At 42.8% G+C, this 17500-nt stretch overlaps 1 protein-coding gene across 2 annotated transcripts in view; it reads right to left on the bottom strand.

The window, feature by feature from the left end:
- Nucleotides 1–1157: 1157 nt before the first annotated feature.
- The window catches only part of PIGG (phosphatidylinositol glycan anchor biosynthesis class G (EMM blood group)), an 81737-nt gene continuing 65394 nt past the window's right edge, over nucleotides 1158–17500 (bottom strand). The window contains exon 13 of one of the 2 annotated variants that reach the window (XM_063179847.1): nucleotides 1158–2800. In XM_063179847.1, the coding sequence (XP_063035917.1) occupies nucleotides 2575–2800 (226 nt within the window). In that variant the 3' untranslated portion in view covers nucleotides 1158–2574. The remainder of the gene's footprint in view (nucleotides 2801–17500) is intronic. The other variant, XR_010031058.1, reaches the window with a different exon arrangement.

Here is a 17500-nt window from a genome sequence, read left to right as displayed (position 1 = left end):
TACCAAGGAATTCCAGTCTGATCCCACACTGGAGCAGGGACTACAGGTGACTTGGACAGAAGAAACTGATATGCTCAGAATGGCAAAAAATATCCCCAGTAGCATTCCTGCCTCCCATGTCACTTGTCTCCTTGTCTGAGGGTTTAAAACATGCTGAACATGACAGGAAGTGAGGTGCAACAACTAACTAGTGAGATAAGAATTTGTATTCAGGCATTTGCTTCATGTTGATTAAAAATAAAATTATTGTAACATAATCCCTCAGTTAAAGCTTGGTTGCCTGCAGCAGGAACTAATTCATTCCTTCACTGCCTAAGATTTGCATTGCTACAGCCCACAAGCTCATGAAGCATTATTTTATTTGCCTACACCCAAAGGGAAAGGGTGAAAAAGAATTGAAATGTCGATTCTGAAGCTGAAAGCACCATGTTTCTTTCATATATCAAGCAAACTCATGAGCTGACTTGAGACAGAGATGCAGTCTCTTCTCCTTCCTCCCCCCTTTCCTGGTCTTGAAGACCTAAGTAACAGCTTTCCCAAGCCATTTAATCCTATATCCAATCTGGACATCTTTCAATTTCAGAGGGGAAGGGGGACACTGATCATTTAACTAAGTAATCTGAAAAAATTCAATCTTAATACACAGACAATACTTTAGATTCTACTATTCGATAAAAGAGATATACTAGAAGCAAAAAAAACCCCACAAAAAACAAACAAAAAACCCCCACCCAAACAAAAGAAACCAACCAAACAAAAAAAAAAAAAAAACCCTAAAAAAACCCAAACAAAAAACCAAACAACAAAAAAGCAACAACAACAAAAGACAAAAACAAACCCAGAAGAAAGCAATAAAAGACCTTGTAAACGTCATCCCACATTGTTTTAGGATTCTGTTCACCAGAAGCTCTGCTCTATGCCTTCCATCTCTTTATTAGCAACCTCTTCCACTGATTTAAATGTCTTATAAACATAATCTGTATGAATTTTAGGGAGGAATGCTTACAAATTAACAATGTAAGTAAACAGAGAATATGTTGATAATGCCAACATGGCTGCTAGCCAGCAGGTAACCAAAAAAAATTGAGAATTGGGAAAATGGTAGATGTACATTCACAAATACAAACTGGTTTAAATAACCATAATTGCCAGTAAAATGTGATTTATTAGAAGTATTTAATTTTCAGTCTTCCAGCAGGTCACAGTAAAGGACATTAAGATGGAGTATTCTCTCCTTCAGGTAATGAGCAATATGCTGCCAGTATATTGAAAATTTTAGTAGTTTTATAGCTGAAAAAATATTTCATTATGAGTAATCAAGATGGCCTAGTATTAATATATAAAAACTAAAGGCCTACATTTTGAGATCTGCATTATCTGTAACATGAGACAAAAAGTGCATCAGTTATTTTAACTGTGCTGTCAGCTATATCGGTCTTGAAAGCTTTATTTTTCCATATTTGTAACAAAAGTTAAAAGGTCTGCTTCTATTCTGATATACCTCAAATATAGAGTAACTCGATGGACAAAACATGGACAAAACTAAGAAGTAAAAAGACCCCACATGAATACTGACAGTCAGTATAGTCGTTAACATGTATCTTCTTTACAGAAGAAAGGAAAAACAACATTGTCAGAAATTAATTACAGCAATTACAGAAATTACAGAAATTAATTCAAGTGAGATGGCTAGACAGGTCACTAGGAGGGTGATGATGCAAACTGCAAACACACCTTTTACACATTTTATTCTCCTGCTAACTTAATCCATTAAACTGTTTTCCTGTTTACTGCTCAAAACTCTGTACCCATGTGTGGAAAACATGATCAAATGTTCAGCATAGCAGCACCGACCTAATTTATCATTTATACATTGATAAGAAGAAACAACATTTTAGCCGTAAATGGACTCCATAAAAGATTCATTACTTTGTTAGACCATAAGTGTTTCTTATTCAGTGTCTGAAGTGCAGATCGAAATCCATTACAAACAATGATGGCACTCATCCTACAAAGAAAAATTCTGCTTTTAAACAGAAATGCTTGCTGCTTATGCAAAACAAAATCTCTTACCTGGGATGTTTGTACAATAAAAGTTTCAATGCATCCACTAGAAAGAAAACAAACACAAAAATCCCCTGAAGCTAATGGATTCAGGATCTTTTGAACAGCACCTAGAAATCCTGCACATTTTTAGGATTCTGTAGTCTAAGAAAGTAAAAAAATTATATGCACACAGGATTTCTTCTGTGCCTACGAGGCACTGGTCTGTATTTATATCAAGATGTATATTTTCAAATTCAAAACATGTAATATCACCAATCTGTTATCTGGGAAGTGCTATAATGACAGCTATAGAACAAAAGGTATCCTTGAAAAGACAGTTTATTTCAATTCAACATTTCTAAAGCAAACTCAGTTTTAACACGAGACTGATCTTGACTAAAATAAACAACTCTTTTAACAATTTACTCTTCAAAATCTCCACAACAATTTAAAGCCAGTATTTTCCTTCTTCCAATCCAGTGGCACAGTGGACATTGCAATGCAGAACCACACACCACACACCCATTTTCAGTCTTGCACTTTGTAGGAGTGGTTCTGATCCATTGCTGTGAAGAACAGGCAGACAGCAGCTGTGATGAACACATGCACTCCCTCGTAGAGGAGCTTTGGCGAGAAGACGCTCCATATGAACAGGTGGTAGCGCAGACCTGTCACCAAAACAACGTAGATGGCAACGGGGATGGAACGCATCAGAGCGTAGCAGAAACAGCCGTGACCCACTGCTGCAGAGTTCCTGGGAACAAAAACACAGGAGGTCATTCTCAGACAAACTCAGAAAAAACACCTGCGTTCCCCCCCTCTGCAGCATTACTTCACAGCACAAGGAGTATTCAGAGATCTCCACTTTGTTTTAGGAAACTGATTGTTAATGCAATGATAAACCAATAAAATTTGTTCTTGTCACCTCTATATATCCTATAATGTGTACGCCAGATGTAAGCATAGATTATAATAAAGGTGCCCAGTAGTTCACTTCAACCTTGGATTGTTCTGTACTTTAATGTATTTTATTCTAATTGTCAAAGTTTCCATTAAGCAGTTTCAAGACCGCTTTGTCTCCTGTTGGATTTATAGTGCCGTTCCACCAAACCTGAATGGTAGGAGGAAGAGAGGACAACAGTACTTCTCACAAAGCTTCTAACCTGTTCAACAGACAATCAGATGGAGCATGCAGCCCCCTCGTAAAGGGCATTAAACTTGTCAGAGTGCACCACTGCCCCTATAGCCAGCAACACTGTACAGAACAACATAAAAACCGTGCTATTGGAAAGCTTCACAAAGTTAACTAACATAACAACATTCTCCAAATACCACATTCTAAGGCTCACAAGAGTGATACACTGCATTCCTGTCACAGGTGCTTAGCTCAGCTGGGTCCACTGCATGCCAAGAAATGTCTGCCCCATGTAACTTACATGGACCATATTTGCCACATCAATGTATTTTGGTGGGTGACAAGAGTCAGATGAAAATGGAAGTGAGGTTTTCTGCACTTTGATTGCCCTCTCTCTCCTGAGGCACCAACTCAAAGCAATGCTGGGTTGGCCCCTGCTTAATTTCCCCAAAATACATCTGCTGAGATTAATTCACACTAAAATCAGATGTTTACCCCTTCAGATAAAAGGAAGGAAGAAACTATTTCACTGGAATAATAAGCGAACATTTTCCTCTCCCCATCAAAATATTTTACATAAGCAGTTCCCAAAAGAACACACTGGCAAAGAGTGGATATGTTTTACAGCAAAATCCTGATCTGAGAATCTGTTCTGCTCCTCCCAGTTTTTAATTCTAATCTTGTTCCAAGTAATAAAAATTTAACAAGGCTAGCACTTCTGCAAGATGTTAATTAGTTACTTATGACTAAGTAAGCTACAGAACTCAGTATTTTACATAAACCATTATTTCTTCAAAACTTCTTATTTTTAAAATAAAAATAACTTGGATACAGCCCTGTTTTCCAGTGCAGTCAAGATCTAAATTCCCAAGGCTTTCAGTAGGAGGAAGAACAGGTAATGAAAGCAGAGTTTTAAAATCAAGAACAGCAGGCATGAATGACTGAAAAACATATATTCAGTTCACAGAAAACTATTTCCCTTGCTGCTTAGCCAAGAAAACTGAGACTTGGGAGTGAATTAGACTGCTCCTTGCTTCTGCATAACTATCTTAAACTTCAGTGAGCTTGTGTAAATAACCAACTTTATGTTTAATAACTGATTTTATTGACAAGGATTAAACAAAGTTCAGTTCACTCAGTCTTAGCTGTTTTGATGCTGATATGCGTTAAAATAGTATTTGTAGTAAAATAGTATTTGTAATAGTCAGATGACCACTGAATAAACAGAGGAAATGGCTTTTCAGTCAGACAAACAGGCATTTTTAAAAATATTTTCTAGAGTTAAAAAATGCACTTAATAGATCGTATAGATGAATCTCCAGGTCAATGATCCAATTCTTTCTGTATTCTGATATCATAAAAACAGCTAACTGTTTTCTACTTACAGGATATCTCTACTTACAAAAGCTCTCAGCACTCACTTCAGTTCTCAAGATAACACTGACACATACCTTTAGAGGGAATATTGGACAGTTTTGCTGCATAACTCAGTGGTGCAATTTAGAGAAGGCAGCAAAAGCACACTATCCACAAAGTTAAAGTGTTAGTGGGGCTCAGCAGCAGAATAATTGGGTTTATCTCAGAGCTGGTGAAAGTGTTCATACATGCATCGTCGCGGACAGAGCACTGGAGTGACTGAGCACAAGCAGTGAGACCTACCTGGCCTGATCCTAAGGCAACAACTTAGCACATCATAATCCTTTTCTCTTACTTTGGCCAGGGACAAAATTTGCACAGCAAGTAGTAATGTCCTTTGTGTGCTCCTTCTTCTCATTCTACAGACACAGTGCACACAGCATCTCCAGGCCACAAGGAAGACAGCATCCATGGATTAGGCAGCGATTGATAACATGACCATGACAATCCAGCTAGTTCTGCCAGTTTCTGAGTTACTCCAAACTAATTCACCAGAAGAACAGAGAAAGCTGTCTGTGGGATGCCACCCATGTATGCTCATGTTTATGATCTGGACCAGCCAGTAATGAACAAGCTTGCAAATTCTCAGTGCTGTTTCAATTAAAATAATGGAAGACTACAGGACACATCTAAAGTATCAAACTGTAACTAATCCACACTGAGTTGTTCTTCAGCAATTAATACCTTTCATTATTTAAAGGAGAAGAGCACAGACAGGTATAAACTACCTCCATGTTCTGACAAAAACAGCCCACTATTAACGCCTCTGCACAATGCAGGAGTAACAAAAAGGAATACTCAGCTTCTAATAATCATCTCATCTAGAAAGTCAGCTTATGGGGACTTGAAAGAGAGACCCATATGTGTTACAGATGACAAATATCCAAACTTCACGTGAGATCCCGGAAAAAACGTTTTTTGAGAGTTCTGAAGCAAAGAACACTACAGATTAAAATCACTAGACATGCTGTAATTAGAATGCAAACATTAAGTATGGTCTAGAAAACATTGGCTTTCAGCAAAAACTGTCTCTTAACAGAAAATATTTAATGCGTAGTAAAATATGCCCAAGAAACTGTTATATTAATAGGTTTACCACTTCTTTTGATATCCTAAACCCTAGTAATAGATGTTCCATCAACAAATTTTTCACCTCTCAATCCATCTCTAAGGTGCCACTCAGTAATACAAGTCTTGCAAAAAGAAAAAAAACTACAATGTAAAAAAAAAAAAAAAATCCACCCTGAAAAAACCCCCAGAAAACAAAAAAACCCAAACCACTATTTTCTTGTGAAAACATGTCTCATAGTTATACAGAATACTTGGCAGTTGGTGGCAACAAGTTTTGTAGCTTAAAAATCAAGAAAAACATCTCCACTAACAGCCCTACAAATGCATCCACAAGGAATTTAAAAATAATCTTTACAGTGTTTACAGTGTTCCAACCCTTTTTCCAACACACCATACCAAATAAACAGCATAGAAACATGCAGGCATATGAGGGTGGAATACCCTAGCATTGTCGCTCTTCTGGGGCTGGAAGAGGAGGGTCGCTGTGGAGGGGTTCACTGTGAATGTGCTGAGTCCTTTCAATGCAAGTTACCCTCTAGCATTTCTGCCCTTCCACCCCCCCTTTTCTAGCTGAACATCACTGCCTAAGTTATCTCCTACTGGAGATCCTGAATTTGCCTATTTGAAGGCAATTTTTACTGTATTAACATCTTCTACAGTATTAAGTGGCACTTCTCTTTCTAGGCATTCTGCAGTTTCAAAGATCTCCCTGTTTAGTGCCCTCTGAAAAATACTCAGGATTTTGTTCATCTGCCCCATACATACTAATGAAGGGTTGCACTCAGAAACAAGCTGTGTAGCATTCCAAATTTCTCCATCATCTTAGTGTATCTGAAATGTGTATCTGCAATTTCTCTGATCTAAGCAAGTACCCATCAGTTCAGCAGCAAGAACAAATTTGCTGTATCTCTCCCACATGTCCCATTCTCACTTAGTATAATTCTACAACACTATTTTAGATTATAGAACACAATCCTGCGTTTTCATGGAAAAACACCTTATATATTTAACAGTTCCAAAGGAACCAAGAGTCCTCTGGAAATTTACATTATTAATTCTGGTAGAAACTACCAATCAGAACCACAGTTTTAATGCTATGAAGTCACGATTTTTGTCACCACACCCTATCAATGGATAGATGTCAAAAATGGTGCTTGCCAGCAAGATAAAAGGGCTGTAAAGTGTATTCTGCTGCCATGGAAATGAGGAACTTGAGGAGGACTGATTTTTCTCTGCCCTCTGCATTTTTTTCCCAGTAAGAAAGGCAGAGAAGGTACAACTACCTGAGCAAGGTCATGTCTGTGGCAGTAAGTTACAGGGGACTGTAGGACATGTGGATTGCAGTACAGCATTCAGCAGGTTCTCACACAGACTTAGCTGTAAAAAGCTATTAACACTTAAAACTTCAATTCTCTTGATTTCAGCATCAAGAGTATGAAAAGTAGAATTGTATCAATGTTTTTTCCTGTTCTCACTGCTGGCATAATCAGTTGCGCTGTGAGCTTCATGTCAGCAAAATAAGCAAAAAAAAAACCCCAACAAAACAAAACAAAACAAAACAAAAAAAACCACATACACACACAAAGAACCCAAAACAAAAACATACACACACCAAAAAAAAACCCTGAAAAAACTCTGAAAAAGCCAAATCAAACCAAAAAACAAAACAAAACCAAAAAAACCCCACAAAAAACAAAACAAAACAAGAAAGACAAAAAAGAAAAAAACCACTAAACCAAGTCAGTCTACTCCTTTGACACTGTCCCAGATTTTATTGCAGTAAGGTATAACCAAACTATCCTAACAAGCAAAACACAAACCCTAAATATTTGAAAGCCCAGCATCAGTAAATTTTCTGTGATGACTCTTCCAAAATTCACTGAACACTTCATAAGGTTTCCAGTAGGAAAAAAACCTGAAGCATTTTACAATGGCGTCATACATGCAAGGAAAAACAAGGAAATTCACAGGTTGATTTTCTATTAAGGTGCATCTGCACAATTTCCTGCCCATCTTTGTAAACTTTGTAAAAGTGTCCAAGTTATTAAATTAAATTCAAATGTAACATGTTAAAATATACCAGTATAACAAGACATATTGACAGTGACACAAGGCATTTCTAGAAAGGTAAAGCACAATTTATTTAAGCGTGGATAGGAAACTGGCCAGCAAGGCCAGAATAGGTGGTAATCTGTGTTTTTTACTCACTGTGGCAGTCAGTCACAAGTAGGGTATCACAGTGAATGCTACTGAGCCCCAAATGGCTGAACATTTTCATAAATACATGATTAATTCTGGATTAATTATGTCTAGATGGTAGGACTTGAAAACACCTTTGCTAATGTGCTGTTAGGCACTAAACTGGGTGCTGAAGTGGACAGAGTAGAAGGGAGAGCTGTCTTACAGAGAGATCTGATCAAGACCTATATGAAGTTTCACAAAGTCCTGCACCCGGGTTGTGGGCTAGGATGCACATGACTGGGAAATAGTGCTGCCAAAAGGGACCTGGGGGTACTGGGGAAAACAAGCTAAACACAAGTCAGCAGAGCACTGCTGCAGCAACAGGCAAATCACGTTCTGGGCTGCATTCTCGAGGGCACTACTAGCAGGGAGAGATGTGGTTATCCCAACTCTACTGAGTGCTTGTCAGGCCACACCTGTAGTACCACATTCAGTTCTGTTCCCCACCCTTCCAAAAAGACATGGACAGGCTGGAGGGGCTCTTAAGAAGAACTCGAGAGCACGAAAGAGTTGTACAACATAAGATATTAGAAGTTAAGTCTCTTCTTCATGAAGAAGGCTCAGGGAGACTTCATCACAGCATTCCTGTACTTCATTATTTCAAGATGGCAACAAAGGATGGAGATGCTTTCCTCACCAGGTGGTACATGGAGAAAATATAGGGCAATGGGTACAAGTAGCACTGGGAGAGGTTTCATCTCAGTATAAAAAAGATATGTTCTATAGTGAGAACTATCACTCACAGATACAATCTTGCCAGGGATCTGGTAGAGTTCCCCTCATTGCAAATTCTCAAGACAAGACTGGACAGCATGCTAGATAATCTCATGGACGCTCCTCTTCCCAGAAAAGGTTGGACCAGATGATCTTTTAAGGGCATCTCCAACCTGGGGTGTCTTGTGGTTCTGTGAAGCAATTCTCACTCTTCTGCACTGAGGGCAGACTCAATTCTTTCTTGTGTTTTTCCACTACAGTAACTATTTTTAAACTTACAACTTAAATAAAATAACAGCTCTCTCCTCAAATTACTCCTGCCATCCCAGTAACACACACATTCAATAAGAATTTGTTAACTTCAAGAAAAGGTGTGAGAAAAGAAGATAGAAAAATCCTAGACAAATGCAGAATGACAGTATGTCATGCGCAGTCCTATCCATAGCTACCAGAACCAAGCAGTTATGTTGGTCATGGAACAGAGGAGAACAGTAAAGTAATGGAGAAAAAGAAGAAAAAAAACTTGTAAGAATAGTAGGACTAGGCCAATACCAGCAAAAGTACAGGTTATATCTAGAAACACTGCTACAATAAATAGGTATAAGTGGTATAGAGGTAAAGAGGTATAATAGGGACAATAAAGAGGTATATAAAAGCTCTGCAAGTATGACCCTCTCTTTCCAGCAGCGCTCTTCTGAATGACTCTGCTTGTGCTTGAGCAGCAGCAATAACAACTCAGAGTCCAACATCATCACGCAGCACTTGCTGATTTAAGAGAGGAAACAAAGTTGGTACTATTCTCCAATCTGTTTCAGAATAAATAGGGAGGAATATGCAAAATACTGAAGAGAAAGGGGCAATGGAATAATTTGTTCAGTGAACTGTGCATTCATGCATTGTATCAGAATATTGCTCCCAACTTTCTTCACAGCTTTTTCTAGCACAATGCACAGCATATTCATCTTCAGAGACTTTTTATTCCTTGTGGTGCAATGAGATGCCTTCTGGGATTACACAGGGATATTCTTACTAAGCCCAAGTGTTATACACACTTTTTACTTAGGCAAGTTTATAGGAGTGTTGGACTTCTTAGTAATTCAGCTTTGTCCAAATTACTTTTAAGAGCAATACTCAGCATTGGGATAAAGACTGCAGAGCCCCACATACCTCCTCTGGGAAGCAAAATGGATTACAGCATGATCTGTAGACCTAAGACCTCTGCAAGGATGGAAAAGATGAAACACTGCTAATATCATTAAGTGCAGAAGGAACACTGAACAAAATGTAATTAATTGCAAGATTAATCTGATGTTTTATGAAGATACCTTGATTAGTAGCTGCAGACCCTCCTCCTCTTTGGACCCCAGCTGAGAAGACAGACAAATCAGAACAGGATTTTTCATGCCCTAGTTTTGGTGATACTGTAATTGTAATGGCTCTGAGACAGAAAATGTAAACAGACAGAACACAATTTTCAGAAGATTGCAGTTGTTAATTTGCAGAAGGGAAAGGAGGAGGGAGGGAGGGAGGGAGGGAGGGAGGGAGGGAGGGAGGGAGGGAGGGAGGGAGGGAGGGAGGGAGTAGCGGAAGGAAGTGGTGGAAGGAAGGAAGTGGCGGAAGGACATGGCGGAAGGAAGGAAGGAAATGGCGGAAGGAAGGAAGTGTCGGAAGGAGGGAAGGAAGTGTCAGAAGGAAGTGTCGGAAGGAAGTGTCGGAAGGAAGGAAGGAAGTGTCGGAAGGAAGTGTCGGAAGGAAGTGTCGGAAGGAGGGAAGGAAGTGTCGGAAGGAAGTGTCGGAAGGAAGTGTCGGAAGGAAGTGTCGGAAGGAAGGAAGGAAGTGTCGGAAGGAAGTGTCGGAAGGAAGGAAGGAAGTGTCGGAAGGAGGGAAGGAAGTGTCAGAAGGAAGTGTCGGAAGGAAGTGTCGGAAGGAAGGAAGGAAGTGTCGGAAGGAAGTGTCGGAAGGAAGTGTCGGAAGGAGGGAAGGAAGTGTCGGAAGGAAGTGTCGGAAGGAAGTGTCGGAAGGAAGTGTCGGAAGGAAGGAAGGAAGTGTCGGAAGGAAGTGTCGGAAGGAAGGAAGGAAGTGTCGGAAGGAAGTGTCGGAAGGAAGTGTCGGAAGGAAGTGTCGGAAGGAAGGAAGTGTCGGAAGGAAGTGTCGGAAGGAAGTGTCGGAAGGAAGTGTCGGAAGGAAGTGTCGGAAGGAAGGAAGGAAGGAAGGAAGGAAGGAAGGAAGGAAGGAAGGAAGGAAGGAAGGAAGGAAGGAAGGAAGGAAGGAAGGAAGGAAGGAAGGAAGGAAGGAAGGAAGGAAGGAAGGAAGGAAGGAAGGAAGGAAGGAAGGAAGGAAGGAAGGAAGGAAGGAAGGAAGGAAGGAAGGAAGGAAGGAGGAAGTGGCGGAAGGAAGGAAGTGTCGGAAGGAAGTGTCGGAAGTGTCGGAAGTGTCGGAAGGAAGGAAGGAAGGAAGGAAGGAAGGAAGGAAGGAAGGAAGGAAGGAAGGAAGGAAGGAAGGAAGGAAGGAAGGAAGGAAGGAAGGAAGGAAGGAAGGAAGGAAGGAAGGAAGGAAGGAAGGAAGGAAGGAGGAAGTGGCGGAAGGAAGGAAGTGTCGGAAGGAAGGAAGGAAGTGTCGGAAGGAAGTGTCGGAAGTGTCGGAAGTGTCGGAAGTGTCGGAAGTGTCGGAAGGAAGGAAGGAAGGAAGGAAGGAAGGAAGGAAGGAAGGAAGGAAGGAAGGAAGGAAGGAAGGAAGGAAGGAAGGAAGGAAGGAAGGAAGGAAGGAAGGAAGGAAGGAAGGAAGGAAGGAAGGAAGGAAGTGTCGGAAGGAAGGAAGGAAGTGTCGGAAGGAAGTGTCGGAAGGAAGGAAGGAAGTATCGGAAGGAAGTGTCGGAAGGAAGGAAGGGTCGGAAGGAAGGAAGGAAGTGTCGGAAGGAAGTGTCGGAAGGAAGGAAGTGTCGGAAGTGTCGGAAGTGTCGGAAGGAAGGAAGGAAGTGTCGGAAGGAAGGAAGTGTCGGAAGGAAGTGTCGGAAGGAAGTGTCGGAAGGAAGTGTCGGAAGGAAGGAAGGAAGTGTCGGAAGGAAGGAAGGAAGTGTCGGAAGGAAGGAAGGAAGTGTCGGAAGGAAGGAAGGAAGTGTCGGAAGGAAGGAAGGAAGTGTCGGAAGGAAGGAAGGAAGGAAGGAAGGAAGGAAGGAAGGAAGGAAGGAAGGAAGGAAGGAAGGAAGGAAGGAAGGAAGGAAGGAAGGAAGGAAGGAAGGAAGGAAGGAAGGAAGGAAGGAAGGAAGGAAGGAAGGAAGGAAGGAAGGAAGGAAGGAAGGAAGGAAGGAAGGAAGGAAGGAAGGAAGGAAGGAAGGAAGGAAGGAAGGAAGGAAGGAAGGAAGGAAGGAAGGAAGGAAGGAAGGAAGGAAGGAAGGAAGGAAGGAGTGGGAAACCTATGTTGACTGAGAAAGACCAAGAGAGTGTAAAAGTGATAAACATTCACAGTAGAGACAAGGGACACTTGAGCAAATCAGAGGTAAATGTGTATGGGAAAGTGAAAGAGCCTGTCAGAGAGGGAATGCACGCAATAGAGCAAGACACTGAGGAAAAGAAAGTACGTGAGAGAAGTACGGGAGAAAGATGAAAAACAACAGGGAAAAGGAGGGAAAGCATACCAAGAACACACTGAATGTGTCTGTGGGTGTGAGCACATGGGGACGCCAGAGAGAAGATTAGAAAGTATGTGCACAAGAGAGAGGAAAGGTGTAACAGAAAGAATGAAAAGGTGTCAGAGAGGGGACAGACACAGGAAAATGGATGAAAAAATGAGAGAGAATTTACATGGAAGACAATTTTATTAGGAATACACATGTGGAATCACAAGCATGTGACAGAGCAGGAAAGTACACAAATGAGATGGAAGGTTTCCAAGTCAGCACTGGAAAGGAGAAAAATGGCTGCATAAGGGAGGGAAAGCATGCCCAGGAGAGGGAAAGTAAAAGCAATAGATAGGAAGCGTAAGACTGTGAGATGGGGAAAGTGTACCAGAGAGGAAAAACACATGCAGAAAGAGGGACACACTATAGAGAGAGAAGGAAAGCACGCATGCAAGGAAGTAGAAACTTAAAAGATGAGTAAATCAACAACAGAGTATGAGGCAGAGAGGGTGGGGTAGCATACACAAGGGAGCAAAGTGTACAAGGGCAAGCAAGGAAAACTGCAGCAGACCAAAGGAAAAGCACATGCAACAAGGTAAAGCCATTATACAGAATTCTAGGAATTGAAAGCATTAACTAAAAGGAAAGCACAAAAACAAACAGGGATGGAATGTGTGAAAGTGACAGAAAGCATGAGCAAAAGAGAAGAGGGGAAGTGAAAGAGCAAGTGAAGACATGGGTAAGAAAAGGCAGTGTGCATGTAATTAGAAAAGTACAAGCAAGAGAGACTGGGATACTGCTCAACTGAAACTAAATGTGGTCAAGAGAAAGCAATAAAGGCCATGAAGTACAAAAGAGAAACAAAATATGTGAGACAACCCACAAGGAAAGGAAAAAAACATGTAAGGAGTGCCATAGGGATAGGGAAATGCATATGCAGAAGAGCAGGAGGCAAGACAAGCATGGTAGAAAGGGAAGAAGCTCTGTGAGGCAAGTCTGAGAAAGCAAGGAAGAAAGTGATAGAGTGTGTGAAAAAGTAAAAGAGGGTAAGAAGGTGAAAGATGCCTGATAGTGGGAGCCAAAGGTACAGTGGGTGGGAGGGAAGGGATGTCCAGAGAGGGGTGAAGGGAGAGGGAAAGACTCCAGGAGAGACAGACTGATGGGGAAGGAGCATGTGGGAGTGACAGAACCTGTGTATGCCAGTGAGTGCCAAGGTGTGTGAGAGGCAAGAGTAAGGAAGCAAGAGAAGGAGTGTTAGGGTGAATTTTGGAGGGTAAGTGAGGGGGCAGCAAGATGAATTAAATTATGGGAGAGAGAAATGCAGAGAGAGGTAACTAGCAAGTAGACAGTGAGAGAAGTGCTACTGAGTGAGAGACACACAAGAAGCACAACCAAGAGTGACAGCATGTGCTGGGGCTGAAGTGCAAGTGAGCGACATGAAGCATGCAAGGGAGCAAACTACAAGATGGCAAAGTGAGAGAGCCCACGATAGAGGGAAAAGTGTGGGGAAGATGGAGACAAACAAGAAATCATGCAAGAGGGAAGGAAAACAAGAGAAAGAGAAAGAAGGGAGAAGGGAAAGCAAAGGCGATAATAAATGATGAAAAGGGGTAGCATGAGAGAGAGGGAGGAAAGGGGCACAGGAAATTGACAGTAGGAGTAAGAGAAGAAGTACAAGTGGAGGAGAGGAGAACTGTGTGCTTTGTATAGCAATGCAAGAAAGGGGGGCAGCAGAAGAGCAAAGGGACAGAGGGCAAGGGTGTGCAAGAGAAAGATGATACACACAAATGAGTGAAGACATGCAAGCGAAGGGGTCAAAGAGCATCCAAGACAGAGAAAATGCACACTCAAGAGAGAGGACATGAACACTGAGGACAGCAGTAAGGGCATAGGCCAGATAGGGAAACATACTGTGAGAAATGTAAAGCTAGAGGAAGTGTGAAGGGCAGCAAGTGGGACAAGGACAGAGAGCAATAGAGAGGGAAGTAGCAAGCTAGGGGGGGAAGCATTAGACAGAGGCTGGAAGGATAAGCAAAAGGGAAATCCAAGAGTTAAAATGTGAGAAAGGTGAGAAAGCGTGAGAGAGGAGGTTAGTGAGAGAGAAAGACTTAACACAAGATAAAAAAAGGAAACAGTATAGCACAAGGGGAAGAAAAAGCATGCAAGGGAAGCAAAGCATTAGAGAGTGAGCACAAAGTGCATGTCCAAGACAAAAACCACATACCAGACAGACAATAAAACTGAACGACAGCATGAGGGAAGATGTGTGTGACAGAGGGAATATGGATGAGGTGAAGATGGGGAAGAGGTGTGAGAAAGTGCAAGGTGAATAGAACATGACATCAGTAAATCATGAAAAGTTATGGGGAAGCACATGACAGAGAGAGGCACGGCAGGTGAGAAGGAAGCAAATCATATACTGCTGGGAAAGTGTGTGAGAAAGACGAGGCAAGTGACAGAGGGTGGAAGTTGAAGAAAGAGAGAAGTAAGGGGGAACTGAGGACAATAAGAAAGAGGGAAATGAGGAGAAAGGGAAAGCTAGAGAAAAAGAGAAGGAACGAGACAAAGGTATAGTGACAGCGAGACAGGGAACAATGACACTAGACAAGACAGAAAGCACAAGTGGCATTGAAAGTGCAAACAGGAAGGGTAATTTTGTGAGACAGAAAGCACACAAGAGAGGAAGGAAGACACAGAAATGGAGAATAGCAATACACGTAAGAGAGGGCAGTGCCAGAGAATGAGAACAGCAAGCAAGAAAAAGCATACATGGGAGATAATGTAAGCATGACAGGCGGAATTTATGTGAGAGAGGAAACACATGAGAGTGAGGAGGATGCATCTGAGAGGGAGGCTGTTGAGACAGATAGGTGCACCACACATGGGTAAAAGACACACAGAGAGGAAAAGGGTGTGGGAAGCCTGTGAAAGGGCAAGTGTGAGGAAAAAAAAGTAGAAGAGGCAAATGACAGTGCCAAAGGGAAAGGGATAACAAAGGGAAAAGAGAGGGATACTTAGGGAGAATGACAGAATCACAGAATTAACTAGGTTGGAAAAGACCTTTGAGGTCATCAAGTCCAACCTATGAACTAACACCACCTCATCAACTAAACCATGGCACTGAGCGCCACATCCAGTCTTTCTTTAAACACGTCTAAGGATGGTGAATTCACCAACCTCCTGGGCAGATAGTTCCAGTGCCCAATCACTCTTTCAGTGAATTTTTTTTTTCTGACATCTAATCTTATCTTCCCCTGGCGCAGCTTAAGACTCTGTCCTCTCGTTCTGTCAGTTGTTGCTGGGGAGAAGAGACCTATCTGGTTACAAACACCTTTCAGGCAGTTGTAGAGAGAGGTAAGGTCTTCCCTGAGCTTCCTTTTTTCCAGGCTAAATAACCCCAGCTCTCCCACCATTCCTCACAGGACCTGTGTCCCAGACCATTCACCAGCCTCCCTCTAGACACATTCAAGCATCTCAACATTCTCCCTAAACTGAGGGGCCCAGAGCTGGACACAGCACTCCAGGTGTGCCCTCACCAGTGCTGAGTACAGGGGCAGAATGACCTCCCTGCTCCTGCTGGCCACACTATTCCTGACACAGGCCAGGAGCCCTTGGCCTTCTTGGCCCCCAGGGCACACTGCTGGCTCATGTCCAGCCGGCTGTGGACCAGCACCCCCAGGGCCCTTTCTGCCTGGGCCCTGTCCAGCCACACCATCCCCAGCCTGTGTGCTGCAGGGGGTTGTTGTGACTCAAGTCTGGGCCTGGGACTTGGACTTGTTAAACCTCATATCCTTGGACTCGGCCCATCTATCCAGCCTGTCCAGGTCCCTCTGCAGAGCCCTCCTACCCTCTAACAGATCAATACTTGCTTCCAGCCTGATGTCATCTGCAAATTTACTGATGGTGAACTCAATCCCCTTGTCCTGATCATCAATGAAGATATGAAACAGGACTGACCCCAGCACAGACCCCTGAGGGACACCATGGTGACTGCCCACCCACTGGATGTGACACACTTCACCTCCACTCTCTGGGCCCGGCCATCCAGCCGGTTCCTAACCCAGCAGAGTGCTCCTGTCCAAGCCATGGGCTGCCAGCTTTTCCAGGGGTGGAAGTCCTGTGGACAGATGGTGTCAAAGGCATTGCTGAAGGTCAGGTGGAGAACATCCACAGCCTTCCCCTCATCCACCAGGTGGGTCACCTGGTTATAAAAGGAGATCAGGTTGGTCAGGCAGGACCTGCCCCTGCTAAATCCATGCCGGCTGCATCTGAGCCCTGGGCCATCCTGGAGGTGCCACGTGACCACACTTGGGATGATCTGTGCCATTCTCCTGCCAGGCACAGAGGTCAGGCTGACAGGTCTGTAGTGTCCTGGATCTTCCTTCCTGCCCTTTGTGTGGATGGACATCACTGACCAGCTTCCAGTCATCTGGGACCTCCCCAGTGAGCCAGGACTGCTGGTAAATGATGCAGAGAGGCTCACGAGCTCATCTGCCAGCTCCCTCCTCCCCCTGCGATGGCCACCCAGGCCCATGGACTTGTGAGCATCTAAGTGGCTCCGCAGGTCTCTGAGTGCCTCCTGCTGGATAACAGGGGGACCATTCTGCTCCCTGTCCCCATCTACCAGCCCAGGAGGACAGCTGTCCTGAGGACAACCTGCCTTTCTGTTAAAAACTGAGCCAAAGAAGGTGTTAAGTATCTCTGCCTCTTCATCATCTTTAGTTACTAAATTCCCTCCCACATCTAATAGAGAATGGAGGTTATCCTTGCATCTCCTTTTGCCATTAATGTATTTAAAATAACATTTTTTATTTTCCTTCACGGAAGTAGCCAGATTGAGTTCCCACTGGGCTTTTGGCTCTCTAATTTTTTTTCTACATGACCAAATAAGCAACATTTCCCTTAAACATTTCCTGAGACACCTAACTCTCCTTCCAAAGGTGATACACCCTCTTTCTTTTCCTTAGCTCCTTCACAAGTTCTTTGCTCACCCAGGCTGGTTATCTTCCCCGATGGCTCATCTTTTGGCACATAGGGGACAGCCTGTTGCTGTGCCCTCAAGATTTCTGCTTTGAAGCATACCCGTCCATCCTGGACCCCTTTGTTTTTAAGGGCTGCTTCCCAAGGAATTCTCTGAGTAAGTCTCTTGAATAGGCCAATTTCTGCTCTCTGGAAGTCCACTGTGGACTTGACCCCCTGCTCCTTGTTTCACCAAATACTGACAACTGTAATTTCCATGATCACTGTGCACTGGGTGGTCT

This window comes from Melospiza melodia, chromosome Z (genome assembly GCF_035770615.1).
Source record: "Melospiza melodia melodia isolate bMelMel2 chromosome Z, bMelMel2.pri, whole genome shotgun sequence".
NCBI lineage: Eukaryota > Metazoa > Chordata > Aves > Passeriformes > Passerellidae > Melospiza > Melospiza melodia.
This window is presented reverse-complemented; position numbering and strand designations above follow the sequence as displayed.